This window comes from Jaculus jaculus, chromosome 19 (genome assembly GCF_020740685.1).
Source record: "Jaculus jaculus isolate mJacJac1 chromosome 19, mJacJac1.mat.Y.cur, whole genome shotgun sequence".
Taxonomy (NCBI): domain Eukaryota; kingdom Metazoa; phylum Chordata; class Mammalia; order Rodentia; family Dipodidae; genus Jaculus; species Jaculus jaculus.
This window is the reverse complement of record NC_059120.1, coordinates 20,857,666-20,879,643: the sequence shown is the minus strand read 5'-3', so window position 1 is coordinate 20,879,643 and position 21,978 is coordinate 20,857,666. Positions and strand designations below refer to the sequence as shown.

Here is a 21,978-nt window from a genome sequence, read left to right as displayed (position 1 = left end):
AGAAACCAAGACAAGATATCCCAGCCAAGAATGCCTAGTCCCATAGTTGATGGCACAAGAATTACTAAAAAGAAATTCCAAACAAAGAATTCTAAAACACTGTGGTAGTTTGAATGTATGTCCCCTTTAGATTCAGGTGTTTCATTAAAGCTTGTCTCCAGCCACCTGGCTGGAGGAGGTTATCACTGTGGGCAGATCCTAGAGTCCAGCCCTAACGTGTGTTTGTGGGGTGGGGGTGTCCTGCTTGCTGCTTTTTGGTGCATGTACTGGCACTTGTGTTGGTGTTTTGTTTGCTATAGTTTTTCTCAGTTTAGAATGTATGGAAGCAGCTTCTGCCACTGATGGAACATCCCCTGAATCTATAAGCTTGAAATAAATACCTTCCTCTCCTAATGTGTGCCTGGTTTGGATGTTCATCCCAGCCATGTGAAGCTGACTATAACAAACATGATTATGAGAAATAATATATGTAGTAAACTTAAAAAGGACATGAACAAATGCATGAATGGAAGCCAAGAGAGCTCAACCAACCAACTGAAAAAGAACTTAATAGACACCTGAATGAATTCAAGGAGGACACAAACATCTGAATGAACTCCAAGAGAACACAGAGAATCAACTAAATGAAGTGGCAAAAACAGCCTGGCAGCATACCAAGACTGAAAAAAAAAAAAACAAGCAAGCAAGCAAAACATTCCAAATAATTGTCACAAATGCATCTATGCTAATTTTAATGTTAAGATAGGGAACAGTTGATAAACACCAAATGTCTTCTTGCAAAATGAGCAAAGAAGTTCCTGTTGCAAACTTTCTTATTTCCATTCCCTAGCAAACACTATAGAAAGTTGTCCAAGATTTATTTCTTAAAACATAATATTTTCTTGTTTGTTTATTTTATTTATTTGAGAGTGACAGGCAGAGAATGAGTGCACCAAGGCCTCTGGCCACTGCAAATGAACTCTAGATGTAAGTGCCCCCTTGTGCATCTGGCTGACATGGGTCCTGGGGAATGGTGCCTTGACCTGGGATCCTTAGGCTTCACAGGCAAGTGCTTAACCACTAATCCATCTCTCCAGCCCTCTCCAAGATTTCTTAAGTCTTACACCATGCACAGTAGTATTTCAGAACTCTGAATGGTTTTGTCCACCTATCTGTGCCTGGCAGAGATTTCTCTTGGTTCTCCAGAAAGCTTTAGTTTAGCTTCTGGGAAGCCTCTCTTGCCTTTCTCAATGAAGATGACTACTGTCTTGCTATTTATTCCTCATACTGTATTATAAGATTTGGGTCAAGAGGAAGTATTGTATGAGCCATTTTGTTTTCTTCCTAATGAAGGATCACATATAAATGTACATTCCACCAGGATAAGGATCTTATTTGACGTATTCCTCACTTTATTTCTAGCACCTAGAATCTTATATAGGATATGCTTGGTAAATATTAGAGTACAAAACATCCAGGGGGCTGGAGCGATGGCTCAGTGGGAAGAGAGCTCACTGTGCAAGCATGAGGCCCCGAATTTGGTCCCCAGCACCCATGCCAGGCATGGCCACACACACCTGTAATCCCAGTCCTGAGTGGGAGCAGAGACTGGAGAATCCTGGGGCTTGCGGGTCAGCCTAACTGATGGAAAACAAAACAAAACAAGTAAGAACCTGGAAGCTCCAGGCTCACTGAGAGACTGTCTCAAGGAAGCACTGGAAGCATGATAGAGGAGGACACTCAGTGTGCTACTCTAGCTTCTGTGTGTGCACACAGGGCACATGCCACTAATTACATAAGCATACACTACACACACACATGCTACACACATGCACAAAACAGGCCAGGGAATTGAGCATATTAATAATTTTGAAAAAAAATCAGTGGTTTCAATAATGAACATCTATCATTAATTATAGAGATAGTTTTATAGTTATGGGTTAAGCATTCTGAAATATCTGTGAAAACAGAAGTAAATTGTGTATGGGAGAGAAAAATGATGTCACATCTCTCCATTTACATACAGTGCAGTTAACTTATTTAGAGAACTACTCTAAATAAATAAAAAGGCATTGGCTGACTTTGTTTATGGATCAGGAGAGCAAAATTTTTGGTGGATTAAGTAATTGTCTTTAAAAAGTTAACTCTCCAGAAAAGAAAAAGAACTTTTCAGATACTGAGGAAGATCAAGTTACTGCGTAAAAATCCTTTTGTCTTTTGTCAGTGAAAGCATTAAAATGTATTTTTAAATGATTGTACTTGTTAGCATGGAATCCCAGAAGTGGCATAATGGGAGTCCACTTGCCTCCTTTTTCCTGTTGGAAGAAATGCTGCTGGTCAGGAGAGTCCTGTAGGTGGTGCTGTCTGCTTGACTCTGGAAGTGTTTTTGCAGGTCATCATCAAGTCTATGGGCTGGAATCTGGTTGGTCCTGTTGTTCGGTGTCTTTTATGGAATGATAAAGATGAAAAAAGAAAAGAATATTTTCTGACACTTGATTTATTGGTAAAGGTAAGTTCATAAAACTAGGTCCTGTTTATTGTAACAGACATTTTAATTCTCTTTAATGTTTAATTCTTGGTCTTTGATAAAATTTTTGAGTTCATGAAAATACAGAAAAGTCCTCTCTGGTCAAGCCCAGTCTTAATTGATTGGAGGGGCAATTCTACTTCAGCCATTTCCTAATTTCTCTGGGTATACAAATGATCTAGTCTTAGACCCACAGATTCAGAATATCCAGGAAGAGTTGTGACTGTTTTTTGTCAAGCATCTTTATTATATAGCTATACCATTCAGTATTTAGAGAAGTAGTTCAAGGCTATGCTGACCTTGTTTGCAGCACTGGAACTAGAATCTGTAAGGTCTGGGTGTGATCAAGACCATGCAAACGACTCTGAGGCAGATGAAAGCTTTTTTTGTTTTGTTTTTTCCAAGGTGGGGTCTCACTCTAGCTCAGGCTGACCTGGAATTCACTATGTAGTCTCATGGTGGCCTCAAACTCTCAGCAATCCTCCTACCTCTGCCTCCCTAAAGGTGTTCACTACCATGCCCGGCTTAGATGAAAGCTTTTATTCAGGAAAAGCACAAGCTGCCAGGGCTGACTTATAAGAGCACAGCCAACCTGAGTTTTCAGGTAGTGGGCTTTATAGGGCTTTTTCAGTTGGAAGGTGAGGAAGTTAAAAGCACTTGTTAAGTTGCATAGAAAAGTTCCTTTAGGGGAGATCATTACATTAACCATTTAAAATAGCTAGGGTGTGACACCACAACATTGACCATGTAACTTAGGACATAAGAGGTCAGGCAACCATGACCTGGGGCATCGTTGGGCAAGTATGGGTTTTGGTGGTTTCTTGAGGAATGTGGATAATCCATTTCCTTATGCCTCTGTCACCATTCTACTGCCCATGGTGACTCGATCTTGGGAGCCTGTCCCATCCTAACAGAATCAAGCATCAGTGCTCTTTCCTTTATGCTAATTCCTCTTATTTTCTTTTGTAAAAGGATATGAAAAACTAGAAGTATGAATAGGAAGTAGCAACACAGATCAGTTGTGACTTATGACTTTAGAAAGAGACCATTGATAAAAGACTAGGATAGTTATACAATATATGTCATATAGTTATATATATAATTATATATAATATAGTTATAGTTAATTATGATGGTTAAGAAAGATAGATTCTGAGGAAGAAGACATAGAAAGCTACTGGAGATCAGTGTAAATAAACTGGAAGAGGAAGCTTCTTTTACAGATGAGTTGTTGACTAAAAAATAAGGCCATAGGTCAGTTGCTCAGGTAGAAATGTTTACCTACTGTGTAAAGCCTTGGGCTTGATGTACTAAACAATTTTAAAAAATAGATAATAAGGCAAGTTGAGGAGCTGAGCTGATTAGGTATTACTGGTCAGAAGGAATGCAAAGTTCTGTCTGTTTAAGAAGTACAAAAGACTTTGTGTACTAAATACTGGGATGATGTGGGCTGAGAAGAGCCCACCTGCCAGAAGTCCCTGAAGTCTAAAGCAGCAAACAGCAGAAGCTCAAAGGACAGCTGAGCTCTGAGGAGCAGGCTGTCTCTAACTCTCCCTTTTAGCAATTCTATAAGGTATTTTACAACTAAGAAAACATAATTGTATTTTCTCAGTATATACATTCTTAAACATAGTAATCATGTGGCTTTAAATACAACTTGTATTAAACAGGTTCATTGTGAATATTTTTATAGTTATGTAATCCCAAGGAATTGTTGTTGGGTTTGCTTGAACTGATTGAAGAACCTTCTGGAAAACAGATATCCCATATTATTCTTCTTTTACTTCAACCACTACAAACAGGTAATGAGCATTTTGATAATCAGTATTTCATGTTTTATTTGTATAAGTACCTTGATGTTTACATCAAAATGTGAACACTAACAGCTGGGCGTGGCGACGCATGTCTGTAATTCTAGCACTTGGGAGGCAGAGGTAGGAAGATTGCCATGAGTTCTGAGACTGTAGAGTGAATTTCAGGTCAGCCTGGGCTAGAGTGAGACCCTACCTCAAAACAACAACAACAGTAGCAAAATGTGAACACTACTAAAATAAGGTTTGTGACAAATTGAGTACTGTGCTCACAGTAGTTACAGCAGTGCCACTTTGAATCCTGCTGCTATGTAGCTGGTTACTCAGTAAATGTGTATTTTCATTTTGATTTTTTTATTTATTTGCGTGTGTGTCTTTACATGTGTATGTGCATGCCAGGGTCTCTTGCTGCTGCAAATGAATGCCTTTCCAGGTTTGTGTGGGTGCTGGGGAATTGAACCCTTGGCTAACAGGTTTTGTAAGCAAGTTCATTTACCTGCTGAACTCTCTCCCCAACCCTTCAGTAAACATTTTGTCAAGTGTCATACCATTTTTCATGTGCATAACTTTTTGATTAGCCTTCTTTCTTTCTTTATTATTTTTATTTAAGATTTTGTTTAATTTTTATTTATTTGCAAGGATAGGGGGAGAGATGGGTCCACCAGAAGGAACTTCAGATACATGTGCCATTTTGTGCATCTGGCTTTATGTGGATACTAGGAAATCAAACCTGAGCCTCCAGGCCTTGCAAGCTAGTACATTTAACCCCTAAGCCATCTCTCCAGAACTTGATTTACTTTCCTCCTTTTGTTCTTTTAAGAGAGAGGGGATTGAGAAAGAGAGAAAGAGAGAATGGGAGCACCAGGGCCTCTAACCACTGCAAATGAACTCCAGATACATGTGCCACCTTATGCATCTAGCTTATGTGGGTACTAGGAAATCAAACCTGGATCCTTAGCCTTCACAGACAAGTGCCTTAATCACCTAGCTATCTCTCCAGCCCTAATTTTCTTTCTTATCTGTGATTAACACCTAGACCTTTCCCTTTAAACACTTGAGGGGCTACCTGTGGTATCTGCAGCACTCAGTCTGATAATACTGTAGTAGCCCTGAGGCAGGGTTTTATCCAACATGTGGACTAGGAGATTGGGATTAAGAATAGCAAAGACACATTTGAAGAAAGAAGCTAGGAGGTATATGGAGTGCTAAGGCTCTGTGGCTTAGTACTGGCAAAGAATGGGTCTTGACAGTTGATGGGAAGAGGTTATTTTCATTTTAGGAAATATATATATATTTCAAGCTGTGATGGAGGGATCTAGAGTCAGAAATTAGAAGAATCCATTTTAAATATGAATGCTTACCAGCTTTGCACCACATGAAACACTAAAAAACTCTTGGAAAAGTAAACTGTAATTTATGCATTACTTCATAATTTTTCATTTATATGACCAAAATATGGCAATAATATGTTTCTATCTTAAACACACTGTATCAGATACTTTTTGTTGTTGTTGTTACTGCTGTGACCAAATACCTGACAAGAAGCAACTTAAGGGAGGAAGGGCTAATTCTAGCTTTCAGTTCTAGAGGACACAGTCAGTCTTGGCAGGCAAGGCCCGGCAGCAGAAATGGGAGGCGAGGGTCCCATTGTGTCGCAGTCAGGAAGCAGACAAAGTAGGGCCAGGTGATAAAAGCGCAGGTATGGCCCAGTCACTCACTTCCTTTAGCAAGAACCCATCTCCTATAGATGCCACAACTTTCCAAAACAGTGCTACCAGCTGGGGACCAAGTGTTCAAACATATGAGCCTCTGAGGGGTATTTCACATTCAAACCACAGTATATACCTAAGCCTGACTAACTAGCATCCATTGACAAGGGCATCATTAATTTATGCATCTCCAAGAAGAAACAGATATTCTTCAGAAGCTATTATAAGCATGTTATAAGTTATTAAAATATAAGAGGACAAAAGTATCTTACAGTCCTACATGCTGAACTTTCTGTCCTGTGTCTAGCACGCTTGATGAGGCTTTCACAAGTAACAGCAAGCTCTCTGTTTTAGTGATTCAGAAACTTCACAACAACAAAGCATATTCAGTTGGATTAGTATTATCCACCCTTTGGAGTCAACTGTCTCTTCTTCCTGTTCCATACTCAAAGGAACAAATACAGACTGATGACTATGGCCTTTGTCAGTGTTGCAAGGCCTTAATAGAATTCACCAAACCTTTTGTGGAAGAAGTAACAGATGACAAAGAAAACAAGGAAAATGAAAAATTAAAAGAAGAGTTGCTGAAATTGTAAGTATTTTTATTTTACGGTATTATTTTTATTGACAGGTTTCACACTTGTGCATAGAATATTTTGATCATAATCCCCTCCCATTATTTTTTCTAAGTATACTTTTAAGAACACTTCACAATGAAGTAATTGATAGTTCAGTTACATTGTTTTCTCATTTGTTTACTATGTAAATGTGGTTTTAGAAGACTGGGAGTCAGCTGATATTGTATGTATTTAATGAGGCACCAATATTTTTAAACCCAAGCATTATATTGATATAATGAAGCATTAACATTGTAAAACCAAATCCTTTGTTTAATTCACTTTATAATCTTCCCTGTATTACTTTTACTCATCACAGTAAGTAAATAATGAAAGTGGAGGAAAAAGATACATTTAGCTCAAGGCTTCTCTGTGGGAAATTGTATTTTTACAATGTCTTTGAAAACAGCAGATGGGCCACCAGACAGCTGAACATCCAGCCTGACCACAAATACAGCCGAGCATTCACCCACTAGCTGTTACTCGCTGGGTACCGAGAGCTAAACATGCTCTGTTCAGTAAGGCTGTCCAGCACTTGACATATGGATGATCCAAATTCAGATGTACTGCCAGTGTAAAATACCCTCTATACTTTTTATTTTTATTTATTTATTTATTTATTTATTTATTTTTTTGGGTTTTTTGAGGTAGGGTCTCACTCTGGTCCAGGCTGACCTGGAATTAACTCTGTAATCTCAGGGTGGCCTTGAACTCACGGCGATTCTCCTGCCTCTGCCTCCTGAAGGCTGGGATTAAAGGCGTGCGCCACCACACCCGGCTATCTCTATACTTTTTAATTTTATCTATTTATTTATTTATTTGAGAGCGACAGACACACAGAGAAAGACAGATAGAGGGAGAGACAGAATGGGCGCGCCAGGGCTTCCAGCCTCTGCAAACGAACTCCAGACGCGTGCACCCCCTTGTGCATCTGGCTAACGTGGGACCTGGGGAACCGAGCCTCGAACCGGGGTCCTTAGGCTTCACAGGCAAGCGCTTAACCGCTAAGCCATCTCTCCAGCCCCTCTATACTTTTTAGACTGGAAATTTTAAAAAGGAACGAAGCATGGTAGTACTCACCTGTCACCCAGCCCTCAGGAGGCAGATGCCAAAGGATTCAAGTTCAAACCCTAGCCTAAATGACAAGACCCTGTCTCTAACAAATAAACAAACGCAAAATTAAAATAATAAGAAGAAAAGATAGTAAAATACCTTAGTATTTTTTGTATATTGGTAATATTGACATATTTTAGTTATATTGGGCTAGTTGAGATAAATTATTAATTTCTCCTATTTCTTACTACTATTCTCATGTGGCTCCATAAAATCTTATTTTTTGTCATGTGCATGTTATATAGTATGCATGCATGTGTATGTATGTATTTGTATGTGTGCTAGTGTGTGTGTGTGTGTGTGTGTGGCTTAGAGGTTCACATTGGGTGTTTCCCTTAATTACTCTCCACCTAATTAAAAAAATATTTTCTCAGGAGGCAGAGGTAGGAGGATTGCCGTGAGCTTGAGGCCACCCTGAGACTCCATAGTGAATTCCAGGTCAGCCTGGGCTAGAGTGAGACCCTACCTCGAAAAACCAAAAAAAAAAAAAATTTATTATTTACTTATTTGTGAGAGACAGGAAAGAGGCATGTAGAGAGAGAAAGTGGGCATGCCAGGGCCTTCAGCCACTGAAAACAAAGTTCAGACACATGTGCCACCTTGTGCATCTGACTTATGTTGGCACTGGGGAGTCAAACCTGTTCCTTAGGCTTCATAGACAAATGTTTTAACTGCCAAGCCATCCTTCTGTCCCCCTCCACCTAGTTTTATGAAAAAAAATATTTTTTCTTTATTTATTTACAAGCAGTGAGAAAGAAAGAAAGAGAGTAGGCATGCCAGGGTCTCCTGCCACTGTAAACAAACTCTAGCTGCATGCCACTTTGTGCATCTGGCTTTACGTGGGTACTGGGGAATCACACCTAGGCTGTTAGACTTTGCAAGCAAGTGCCTTAAACCACTGAGCCATCACTTCAGCCCCTCCACCTTGTGTTTTGAGACAGGGACTCTCCACCTGGAGCTTTCCATTTGGCTAGATTAGCCAACAGGATGCAGGATCTGCAGTGTGCCTCCCTAGCTCTGGGGTCATAGACCCATGTTGTTGTGCCAAGCTTTTACATGGGTGCTAGGGATCTGAACTTAGGTCGTCATTCTCTGTGTGGCCATCATTTTACCAACTGAACCATCTCCTTAGCCCAAGAAATCTTAAATTGTATAGGGAGCTTATATTTGCATTTCTTGTGGACAGTAACTAAAGTAGACTTTTAAATCACATGAACTAGTACTAAATCTTTTTTTAAAACTAGGAAAATGAAAGCTGTCATTACCTTTCTATTTTGTCAGATTATGCCTATATTTATTTACCATTTATGAAACTCATTACTACATAACAGAAATTTTAAAGAAATCGAAAAGGCTTAGTTACAGAATAAAGTTTGATATTCTAAATAAAAGTAAATGCAACTTCATGTAACAATTACTATCTTGTCCTGAAATTTCCTTGAGCTAATTATAAATATGTCTTGGAATAGCACTGATCCTCAGACAGACATTCAGAATCAACTGAAACAGTCAAGGCATAGACATGAATCTCACCACATTGAGCCTTATGTTCTCTACAGTACTGTTACTAGTAAGAAAGAGAATTCATCACCAGTGTTGTAGACATTGAAGTATTGATGCTTGCCTTAGTCCATTTATGCTGATAAAATAAAACCTAAGATTAGGTAACTTTGAGTAGACATATATTAGCTTATAGCTCCAAAGGCTAGATGTCAAAGATGGAAGTAACAACATCTGTTGAAGACCTTGTCATGTCACCACGTGGTGGAAAGTGAAAGAATCCAGATGCAAGGGGGCTGAATTTATCCTTCCATTAAAGTATTAGTCCTTCCCATGAGAGTAGAGGCCTTGGGGCCCAGTCACCTTTCAAAGGTCCCACCTCTTCACCCTGTTACAATGACAATTAAATTCCAGCCTGAGTTTTAGAGGGGGTAGCCATCCAAATCACAGCACTGTTTACTTTAATATAAAAGTGGGTGTGAAGAACTAGGTCTTCTATGCTCAGAAGTGTTGATTGCATAGTTACTCATTTCTTATGCCTTAGTTGTTTCAAAAGCTTGAAATGCCCTTTGCTGACAGCACAATTCCTTGAACAGTCCGAAGAAGCTGGAAATGACCCTTTCAGATGTTTTGCATCTGAGATAATAGTAAGTGCAGCCCATCTAATCTGCTATACTGTTTGCTATAATCTTAAATTCTACCTGTTATATTCTTGTCTATTTTATGAGCATATACATAGATAATTTTTTAAGAAGGCTATATGTGGATTTTTTAGAGCACAGATGAGAAAAATATGGAAAATAGAATAGCCATGATTTCATCATTCAAAGTCTACAGCCTTGTAAGAAGCATAACTAGGAAAGCTCTACTTCCAGGTTTGCTCCGGCCATTGGCAGAATTCACCTTCTTAGTGAGGTTCCTGTTTTACTTTTTTTTTTTTCCTCCAGTTTTTCAAGGTAGGGTTGCACTCTGACCTGGAATTCACTGTGTAGTCTCAGGGTGGCATTGAACTCACGGTGATCCTCCTACCTCTGCCTCCCAACTCCTGGGATTAAAGGCATGTGCCACTATGCTTTGCTGAGGTTCCCATTTTCTTGCTCATCATCAGCCAGGGTCCGCTTTCAGCTTAAAGAGGTTCCCATGTCTTCTTATACATAGCCTTCTCTGAAGGTTCTCTCAGAACATGCTACCTTAGTTATTGAAAGCCAACAGAGAGAATTTCTGACTCTGAAGGAAGTTTAGCAACCCACTTTGAAAACCTCTTTTCTGAGAGGGTTTCAAGGCAAAACTTGGGTTACATGGTGAGACCATGGATCAAAGAAAGAAAAAAATCAAAACAAAATTGAAATAGTCCTCCTGCCTGATTGGGTCAGACTTACCCAGGATAATCTCCTGACTAACCTGAAATTAACTGACTAAAGATCTTTGTTACACCCACAAAAGCGCCTGCACTGTTGGCATGTAAGCTTATTTTACCATGGGAGTGACTTCCAGGTTCTGTTGGTTAAAATCAAGTACTAAAAGTTCCACATACCTTCAAGGAGAAAGGGGGTATGGATGTGGGATGAAGGGGAATTTTATAATTTGTATGCTAGTAGTTTCCTTTTTAAAACATTTTTCACAGGGTTTTTTATCAGCAATTGGATACCCTTTCCCCCAAATTATTCTTAATCATGGAAGGAAAAAGAAGACTTGGGATTGCCTTGAACTTGAGGAAGAAGAAGATAAGCAATTAGCAGACTCAGTGGCTTCTCTGGCTTACCTAGTATTTGTCCAAGGCATTAGGATTGATCAGCTTCCATTGGTCTTAAGGTAAGAATGTTGACGTCTCCATGTGTTCTGAGAGAAGCAGCAAATTCCCATTTATTTAATGTCCATCATATGCATATTGACTAATACACAGACCAGATGGCAGATTTAGAGATACCCAGCATTTTCCTGCATCTCTTGTCAGTCTGAAAAACAAGCAAACATCAGTGCATTGCTGCAGGGAGAGGTGGATGGTGTGGAAAAGCATGGGCATGCAATAGTAAAACAGTATCCACAACTGATGACATCAAGACAGAGTGAACAGAGGAAACAATACAACCTAGCATTGGATGGCAGGAAGAATGTTTGGGGGTAAGAGAATCCTCTCTGTGTGTCCCTAAGAATAAGAGGACAGTCTCAGGGAGCCCCTGAGACACCCAGCCTGGCAATCTGTAAAATACAGTTTTAAGAATGGAGATCTCCAGCCGGAACTGGAGAAAGAAACCCTGTGCTTTCTAGCTTGCTCACTCAGGCTATGGTGGCGAACCATCTTGAGAGAGAATCATCTTACCATCCAACTTTTCATCTGAGGGAAACAGAAACCCCTGAATTGTTTTATTTCTAAGCCCCAAAGGCCTCTCCTCTCTGCTGACTAAGCAACCACCCTCAGAATCATTATGGACTCAGGAAGATGATTAGGACTTGAACCCAGGCCAGGGGACACAGGGTCTGAGTGTTCGGAAGTCTGAGCACCACTGCAGAGAGAAGAGGGTACTTATATCTGGGAACTGCAGCTCTACCTCAGGGGAGAGGAGCAAGACAACAGTGTTTGACTGCGAGCTGAGGTTGTGGTAGAATCTGGTGTTGCCAGAACATGCAGAACCATTCAACTCCTGAACTGCATCTCCCACTTTCTTTTCTTTTCTCTCTTTTTTTTTTTTTTTCTCGAGGTAGCGTCTCACTCTAGCTCAGGCTGATTCACTCTGTAGTCTCTGGGTGGCCTCAAACTCACTGTGATTCTCCTACCTCTGCCTCCTGAGTGCTGGGATTAAAGGCGTGCACCACCACGCTTTGCTTCTCCCACTTTCTATAGTTAGCAGAGACCCTTGTACATTTGGTGGAAACTTAGCTGCTGTTTGGGCATTTCCTGTTGCCACATGCATAGTGGCAGAGTGCCTCTAGTGCGAAGGGGTGTCCAAAAAGGTGGTCCTCAGGCTCAGCTAGCAGAACATGAAGAAAATGAAGGTGGGTATTAACCTTGTCAGGTTCCTGGGCCACACATGGAGAGAATACCAGCAAGGATTCAACCCAGCAGCAGTCAGAATAGTGGGCATGTCTGTGTCCTGGCAGTAAAGGCAGGGTAGGGACTCAAGCTTGCTAACTTGTTTGGACTTCAAGGAGAAAATTTGATACGTCTGCCTTGCCTACCAGAAAAACTAGAAAATGACAAGCTTGGGGGGAAAAGCAAAGTATCCTATCTTCCATTTCCTCAGCAAGAAAGATGGTTAAAGAACTGACACCAATGATCTTAAGAGCTATTCTATATTCCATATTCATTCCTCCAAGCCAGTGTTATCCTCATTAAGAAGACTGACTGCATATAGTGGTACACACCTGTAATTCCAGAAATTGGGAGGCTGAGGCAGGAGGACATGAGTTCCAGGACAGATATGTTACATAGTAAATTCCAGGCCAGTCTGAGCCTCTTTCAAAAACAGTACAAGAGGGCTGGAGAGATGGTTTGGTGGCTAAGGCACTTGCCTAAGGACCCAGCTTCATTCCCAGAACCCACACAATCCAGATGCACTTGGTAGTACATGCATCTGGAGTTGGTTTGCAGTGGCCAGAGGCCCTGGTGCGCCTATTTTCTATTTTCTCTCTCTCTCTAATAAATAAACAAATAAGAATATTTAAAAAACAATACAAGGAAAGGACAGAAGGGGAAAAAAGGAAGAAAGGAAAGATGGGAAGGAAAGGGAAGCTGGGAGATGGTTTAGTCAGTAAAGTGCTTGCTACACAGGCATGAAGACCTCATTTTGCATCCAGCAGTCATATAAAAAGCCAGGTGTGGTGGCACACACATGTAATTCCAGTGCTGCTGATGTGGGGAAAGAAGGATCCCTGGGACTCCAACTCATTAAGCTTTTGGTTCAGTAAGAGAACTCTGTATCAACGAGGGAGGAGGGTGATTGAGAAGGATGCCTGGTGTCAACCTCTGGCCTGTACATGCAGAAGTACACATGTGCATGTGTGTACACACAGGTATGTACACATACAGCACACACGCACACACACAAACCATAAATCAATTATTTTACTTAGCTGAAAAGATAGTCAATAAAATACTTCCAAAGCAAATTCATTAATATAGTAATAAGCTCAGACATCATGACCAAGCTGGTTTTATGACAGGGATGGAAGCATGGGTTAGCATGCATCAGTGAACCTAATCAGGACATGCATGGACTCAAGGACAAAAATCTCATGATCATCTTACTAGATGCAAGAAAATCCTTTGAGAATATTCAGTGCTTTTCATGATAAAAGCAGTGTAGAAAGTAAATAGAAGGCTTGGGGCTGGAGAGATGCCTCAGCAGTTAAAGGCACTTGGATTCAAAGCCTGGTAGCCATGATTCCATTGCCTAATACCTGTGTAAGGCCAGACGTACAGAGTGGCACACGCATCTGGAGTGCGTTTGCAGTGGCAGGAGGCCTGGCGCGCCCACATTCACTCTCTCTGTGTCTGCCTTTCTATTTTTATATCTCAAATGAATAGGTACAATATTTTTTAAAGGCAGCTTATACCTCACCATAATAAAGGCTGATGTGACAGGCCTGTAGCTAACATACTGAAAGGGGGGAATTGAAGCATTTCCTTTCAAATCAACAGTACGATAAGGCTGTCCATGACTTCATCCTACCAATATGGAGCTTAAAATATTTGAACAATAAGGCAAGGAAAGAAATAAAATGGAGCTGGGCGTTGGTGGCGCATGCCTTTAATCCCAGCACTTGGGAGGCAGAGGTAGGAGGGTCACCATGAGTTGAAAGCCACCCTGAGAATACAGAATGAATTCCAGGTCAGCCTGGCCTACAGTGAAACCCTACCTCAAAAAACCAAAAAATATAAAATAAAATAAAATGGATACAAATAGGAAAAAAGACAAATTATCCTGTTAACACATAATATGTTTTTATAAGACTCCACCAGAAAATTCTTAGATCTTATCAACACTTCAGCAAAGGAGCCAGATACAAAATCAACACACAAAACCAATAGTGGGCTAGAGAGATGGTTCAGCAGGTAAGTGCACTTCCTGCACAAGCATGAGGGCCTGAGACACCCCCCCCCAAGTTTGACACTCCTGCACAAGCATGAGGGCCTGAGACACCCCCCCCCCAAGTTTGAATCTACAGACCCATTTAAACAGTGGACATGACACACATCAGTAGCCCTAGTCCTGTGGGGAGCAGAGACTGGAGAATCATCAAGGCTCACAAATGGCAAGCTTCAGAATCAGCATGAGACTGTTACAAGGGGAAACAGATGAGTGAGTAATGGAGGGGAATATCTAATACTCCACACAGGGCACTGCAGGTGAATGCACTGGGTGCTGTACCAGCACATACATGTGCATAAAAACAAACCATACACACAACTGCACACATTGCACATGCAACAACAACAAAAAATGGCATGGTGGCACAGGTCTTTAATCCCGGGACGCAGGAGGCAGAGGTAGGAGGATCACTGAGTTCAAAACCACCCTGAACTACATAGTGAATTCCAGGTAAACCTGGGCTAGAGTGAGACCCAACCTTGAAAACACAAAACAGTAAAATAACACAGTAGCTTGACTACACCAGAAACAAATGAGGTGAAAAAGATAATAGTCCCATTCTCAATAGCCCCCATCTCCTGTTAAACAATTAGGAATAAACCTAACCAAATGTGTGAAAGACCTATAATGAGAACTGTAAAATGCTGAAGGAAGAAATTGAAGAAGGCATTAGAAAATGGAAGACCTTTGTATTCATGGGTTAGAAGAATAAATATGAAAATGGCTATATTGCTGGAAGTGATCTACAGATTCTCGTGAGCTCAGGAAATACCAAGAATTAACAAATGGGATTGCATTAAATTAAAAGCTTCTGCAGAGGTAGGAGGATTGCCATGAGTTCAAGGCCACCCTGAGTGAATTCCAGGTCAGCATGGGCTAGAGTGAAGAACCTACCTCAAAACCCCCTCCTAAAATTTTTTTTTAAATTAAAATAAATAGGCAAACAAACTCAATAGACAACAAATGTTGGCAAAGACACAGGGAAATGGAACTGTTGCATAGTGTTGGTGGGAATATAAATTAGTATAGCCACCATGAAAATCAGTGTGGAGATGCCTCATAAACTAAAGGAACTGTCCCATGATCCAGACACACTGCTTCTTGGTAGTTACAAGTCATCTTACCCATAGAGATGCCTTATAAGTGAAATGCGTTTGTTTGTGGCACTCTCCACACAGCCAAATTTTGGCACCAACGACAGGTGAATAAAGAAAATGTAATGTACATACACAATGAAGTTCTGCTCAACCATAGAGAGTCATTTGCAGGTAAATGGATGGAACTGGAGGTCATTGTGTTTAGGGAACTAATCTAGTCTCAACTGAGTAAAGCACTCTTTCTACAACTGTGCACCTTACAGGGAGTATAAAGGACATGAGTGTCAAAGCAGTACTGTCACAGATGTGGCAGGAGAAAAGGAGGAGGCAGAGGGTAGATAAGAGGATAAAGGATGATGAATATGATCAGAGGACACTAGATGCATGTTTATTAGGATTTTATTTTTTGTCCCTGTGATAAGATACCTGACAGATGCAACTTAAGAGAAGGGTTTACTTTGGCTCATGGTGTTCAGAGTTTGGGTCCATATCAGGGAATGCAGGGCGGTGGGAACATGAGGTAGTTGTTCACATTGTGGCCAACCAGGAAGGTGAGCTGTAACTAGGGGCTGGGCTATTAACTTTCAAAAGCCAATTTTTTTTTTCCTTTTTGGTTATTTAAAACAGGGTCTCCTGTAGCCCAGGCTGACCTAGAATTCACTGTGTAGTCTCAGGGTGGCCTTGAACTCACTGCAGTCCTTTTACCTCTGCCTCCCGAGTGCTGGGAGTAAGGTGGGTGGGTGCCACCATGCCTGGCTTTGCCCCTACCTTCTAAAGGCTCCCTAGTTTTCAATAAAAACTGCCACAACCTGAGTAAGTGCTCAAAAAACATTTCCTTTTTAAAAATAGATATGTTGAGCCAGGCGTGGTGGCACACGCCTTTAATCCCAGCACTCGGGAGGCAGAGGTAGGAGGATCACCATGAGTTTGAGGCCACCCTGAGACATTAGTGGAATCCAGGTGAGCCTAAGCCAGGGTGAGACCATATCTCGAAAAACCAAAAAATAAAATAAAATAAAAATAGGTATGTGTCATATTAGAGAATAATTCACTCCAAAGACCTCATTTTATATTAACTCTAAAATCCTTATCCCCAAATAAAGTCATATTTTGGGCTCTGGAGGCACTGATTCCAACATAACTTTTGGGGGGAGAACACAATCCCAACAGTATGCATGTGTATAAAATTTCTAAATGTATGTGGGGCTATGGGTGAAGAGCAGTGTTTGCCTACCATGTGTGAAGCCCTAGGGGTAAATTTGTTGATTCTAAAATGTTACTGTTTTTCTTTTCTGTGTAGCCCATCCTACCTTTTGCAGTTGAACATGGGACATATTGAAGTCTTTCTGCAAAGGTATGATCATCTAGATGGTAGCTCAGGACTAACCAGTATGTTCAGTTGTCTTTATCAAGGTCAGAAGCAGCTACTGTCTCTCTACTACAATCCAATTAATTGGCTGTTTATAACACAGAGAAGTAAATACTTGCTAATCCTTTTCCTTAACAATAAGTAGTTTTCCAGTAATCTATTTCTGAAGATTTTACCTTAATTCAAAAGATAGTAAATTATATCTGATTGGAGCCTCCTCCATCTTGAGGGTCAGTTAATAAAATTTCCTCTTATGGTTTTGCTTCCTGGACTCACATCTGTGAATTACATGAAAAGGAAGGAGGCACCTTGACCTCTCATTTTATAACTTGTGATATTGGTGGGAATTTTGTTCAAGGCAACTTTTCTCATCTGAAGTGCTAAAACCAGGATTGTCTCTTAAAAGAAAAGAAAAAATTAGAAATTACAAGGTACTGAATGAGATTGCATAATTTCTCTGGAAATTTTTAGAAATTTGCTTGCAAAACTATATGCTTTATTTTTTTGTTTTGCTTTTTTACCTGTAACATGTTCAGTTATTTCTCACTTGTCAGAGACTTGCAGTACTGTCTTCTAGGGACACTAGTGACAGGTTATCAATTCCATCTCTTCCCAGGTGAAGGGAGATCTACAAGGTGGTTAAGCCTTAGCCTGCACGGCAGGCATTTCCAGAGGTCTCCTGGAAGAAGTAATGGTTAACTGTAGCTTTGCTGTGTTATATTTGTTGTAATGATTTTATTTTCATTTCAGTTATTGAAATAGTGAAAATGTATGTGGTTTTGAATCGGAGTTCTACACTCCTGAGATTTCTCAACTATTATTCATTGAGCTAAGCACACACCACTCTTGCATGGTGTGTTAGTTTCTTTCCTTGGTGCTGCAGTAGAATACCAAATAATAGCAACCAAGCTTGGGGTACCAGCCCATCGTGGCAGGGAAGGGAAGGGAAGGTAAGGCAGCAGCAGCAGAGGCAGTTGTTCATGTTGTGTAGCGTTCTTCTTATTCAGCCTTGGAATCCAGCCTATGGAATTGTGCCTCCCACACTTAGGGTGGATCTTCCCACTCAATTAAGCTAATTTTAGAAACTCCTTCACAGATATGCCCAGAGATTTTTTATTTTTTTTTTAACGAAATATATTTTTTAAAATTTTTATTAGCATTTTCCATGATTATAAAAAAAATGCCATGTTAATTCCCTCCCTCCCCCCCTACACTTTTTATTTTCTTTTATTTTAATTTTCTCATTAAACTTTGTTTTAATGGGTTACCCAGAGATTTCTTTCCATGGTTATTCTAAATCTCATAAAGTTGATAATCCAAATTATTTATCCTAAAGTAAGAAATCATTCTAAAACAAACTATAAAATCATATTGATAAAATTTAATGTTCTCTTTCAGAACAGAAGAGTCTGTTTTCTCCAAAGGATTGGTAAGATTTATTTGCTCCTGTTGTAATTTAAATAGGTAACAAATCCGGTTCCTGAATTGACTTGTATGTCTATGCATATATTTTAATCTGTAGGAACTGCTGGAGTATGGTTTATTGCGGCTAGAAGACAACAGCCTCCTTTATCAGTATTTAGAAATCAAGAGTTTTCTTACTGTTCCTCAGGTAAATAAAATAAGTATTCTCTTTTTTGTGTGTGTGATTTTTCCAGGTAGGGTCTCACTGTAGCCCAGGCTGACCTGGAATTCACTATGGAGTCTCAGGGTGGCCTCGAACTCACGGTGATCCTCCTACCTCTGCCTCCCAAATGCTGGGATTAAAGGCGTGCACCACCATGCCCAGCTGTATTCTCATTTTTTAAATATCCTGTTGTGGGCTGGAGATCTAGATGGCTTAGAGGTTAAGGCATTTGTCTGCAAAGCTAGAGGACCTTGGTTCAGTTCCCCAGGACCCACGTAAGCCAGATGCACAAGGGGGCACATGCATCTGGAGTTCATTTGCAGAGGCTTGAGGCCCTGATGTGCCCATTCTCTCTCTCTCTTTCTTTCTCTTGCAAATCAACTAAAAAAATATATTTTCAAAAATATCCCTTTGCCTATTCCAAACTTTATTAAAATGAAAATTCCTCCAATCCTCCCCTTCTTTTCCTTTTTTTTAATTAAATTTTTTTAGTTTATTTGAGATAAGGAGAATGGGCACACCAGAGCCTCTAGCCACTGCATATAAACTCCAGACGCATGTGCCACCATGTGCATCTGGCTTATGTGGACTTTGGGGAATTGAACATGGGTCCTAGGCTTTGCAGGCAATCATCTTTTTTTTGGGGGGGGGGTTCAAGGTAGGGTTTCACTCTAGCCCATACTGACCTAGAATTCACTATGTATTCTCAGGGTGTCCTTGAATTCATGGTGTTTCTCCTGCCTCTGCCTCCCGAGTGCTGAGATTAAAGGCGTGTGCCACCACGCCTGGCTAGCAGTCAATCATCTTAACTGCTAAGCCATCTCTCCAGCAGCCCCCCCATTTTCTTTTCTTGTGCTTGTGTGTATGTAGCATATATGTACTGCATGGTATGATGGTGTATTGTGTGTGTGTGTGTGTGTGTGTGTGTGTGTGTGTGTGTATGTGCGTGCACACTCACAGATGGGCTTTCCTCCTTTGCCTGTGTGTGGAGAGCAGAGGATTGTCAAGTGTCTTTCTCTTTGCTCATCCATGTGTTTCCTTGAGATGGGGTCTCACTGAACCCATAGTTGCCATTTTCAGTCAGACTGGCTGAGCCCCAAGCCTGTGCTTCTCTGGTCACTGCTGTCCACAGGATTGGGATTCCAGGCGTTAGTGTCCATACTCAGCTGCTTATGTGGGTGCTAGGGAATCAAACTCAGGGTGATATCAGGCCCTCATACTTGCATAGCAAGTGGTCTTACCCACTGAGCTATCTCCCCAGGTCATCTCCTGCCCTTTCTTCTCTACCATTGAAAAACTACAATAGTGCCATCCGACAGAATGATTTATAGTGATGGAACTGTTCTATTTCCTATGCCGTACATTCAAAAAGCCAGAGCATTATTGGCTCTTGAAGTGTGGCTAGTGTGACCAAGGAACTGAAATTTAAGTTTATTTTAAATTAGTTTAAACTTAAATAGCTATTAGTGGCTATCATAATTGATGGTATAAGATTAAGAAAAGCAAACCTGTTTTTAGTATGTTATTTCTAAAGGGAACTTAGAAAAGAAAGACCTTTACTTTTCTTATAATTTACATTCTCAGAATTTAATCTGTCTCATTACTAGAAAAACTAATATGCATTTTATTTTTTTCTTCTATAAATTATTTGCCTATTACTCTTTAAAAATTGTTTTGGGGGGCTAGGAAAAATGGCTTAGCAGTTAAGGCATTTGCCTGAGAAGCCTAAGGACCCAGGTTTGATTCTCCAGGACCCACATCAGCCAGATGCACAAGTAGGCACATGTGTCTGGAGTTCATTTGAGGTGGCTGAAGGCCCTGGTATGCCCATCCTTTCTTTCTATTTGCCTCTTTCTCTCTCTATCTCTCAAATAAATAAATAAATAATTTTTTAAATATTTATTTTGTTCATTTTATTTTTGTTCATATTTATTTATTTGAGAGTGACAAGAGAGAGAAAGAGACAGAAAGAGAGAGAATGGGCATGCCAGGGCTTCCACCTACTGTAAACCAACTCCAGACACATGCACCCCCTTGTGCATCTGGCTAACGTGGGCCCTGGGGAATCAAGCCTCGAATCGGGGTCATTAGGTTTCACAGACAAGCTCTTAACCACTAAGCCATCTCTCCAGCCCAAATAAAATATATTTTAAAATTGTTTTTGAATTTGTTTGTTGTGTGTGTATGGTGTGTAAGTGTGTTTGTATATATAGGCATGTACGTGTCACAACACACTTGGAGGTCAGAGGACAACCTTGGAGTGTTTGGCCTCTCCTTCCACCTTCTTTTGGGAACAGGGTCTCGTACTGTTTTCCCATTGTGTGCACTTGTCTAGCTGACCTGCAAGCTTCTGGATTCTCATGTCTTCACCTCCCATTGCTGTAGGTGCATTGACCGCAGACACATAGGCCACTTTGCATCAGGCTTTATGTGGATGTTGGGGAGAATTGAACTTGGGCCAGCAGGCTTGCAAATACCTTTAACTGCTGAGCCATCTCCCAAGCTCCTATTTGCCTAGTTACTTTTTGGTTATATCCAAGTATGCCTTTAGCTGTGAGTGATTGTATAAATTTCTTAGTATTTAAATAGGAAAGCATTGCTTTGTCAATATATTAAACTGGATTCTACTGAATGAATGCATTATATTTTTGCATATTTGATCTCATTTCTTGCCAGTCTGCACAAAATTGATAGTTATCATTCACATTTAAAACCACACTTGCTTGCAAAGCCTGATGGACCTGGGTTTGATTTCCTAGTACCTCCATAAAGCCAAATGCACAAAGGGGGGTGTATGTCTGGAGTTTGTCTGCAGCAGCAAGAGGCCCTGGTGCACCCATATACTCTCACACACAAGTCAATAAAAATATTTCTTTTAATTATACTTTGTCCCATCTCATATTGTGATACATACAATTCCATTGTAGTTTCCTATAAATGTAATAGAGAAAAGGGTCAAAGAAAAATAAATTTACTTACAAATATCCTACCTTCATTTTTTTCTGAATTTTATACAAAGTATTGATAATTAGCCATTTTGTAGACAGTATAATCTACTTACCTCTGAATTTATTGTTTTTATTTCTAGGGCCTGGTTAAAGTAATGACACTTTGCCCTATTGAGACATTGGTACGTACAATTTGGGGACTAAATAATGAGTTAAAGTGAGACATTTTGATATTTTGTCTTTACAGGTTTTGTCTAACACTGTTGTTTGTTCCATTTTTAGAGGAAAAAAGGGTTAGCGATTCTCCAGCTGTACATTAACAAGCTGGATTCCCAAGGCAAATACACATTGTTTAGGTAGGTTATCAGTCTCTTTGTTGCTGGGTCAAAATCACAGAAAACTACTTCCGGTAGGCTCAAGGCTTCACAGGCTTCAGTGTATGGTTTGAGGCTCCATTATCCTGGGCTTGGGTAAGGCAGAGCATCGTAGTGCAGAGGGTGAAGTGAGGGAGGGCGGGCATACTGGAGCCGAGCTGCGCCCTGCCCTCATGGTCACTTAGAAGCAGGCAGAGGAGTCTACAGAGATAACAGG

At 40.4% G+C, this 21,978-nt stretch overlaps 1 protein-coding gene across 2 annotated transcripts in view; it reads left to right on the top strand.

Moving 5' to 3' along the window:
* Glmn (glomulin, FKBP associated protein) overlaps positions 1-21,978 on the top strand; it is a 45,342-nt gene that overhangs the window by 6,123 nt on the left and 17,241 nt on the right. For both annotated transcript variants that reach the window (XM_045138252.1, XM_045138251.1), the window contains exons 4-13: positions 2,372-2,488; positions 4,200-4,308; positions 6,381-6,618; positions 9,801-9,903; positions 10,881-11,068; positions 16,744-16,797; positions 18,211-18,241; positions 18,335-18,424; positions 21,528-21,569; positions 21,670-21,743. In XM_045138252.1, coding sequence (XP_044994187.1) covers positions 2,372-2,488; positions 4,200-4,308; positions 6,381-6,618; positions 9,801-9,903; positions 10,881-11,068; positions 16,744-16,797; positions 18,211-18,241; positions 18,335-18,424; positions 21,528-21,569; positions 21,670-21,743 — 1,046 coding nt within the window. The remainder of the gene's footprint in view (positions 1-2,371; positions 2,489-4,199; positions 4,309-6,380; positions 6,619-9,800; positions 9,904-10,880; positions 11,069-16,743; positions 16,798-18,210; positions 18,242-18,334; positions 18,425-21,527; positions 21,570-21,669; positions 21,744-21,978) is intronic.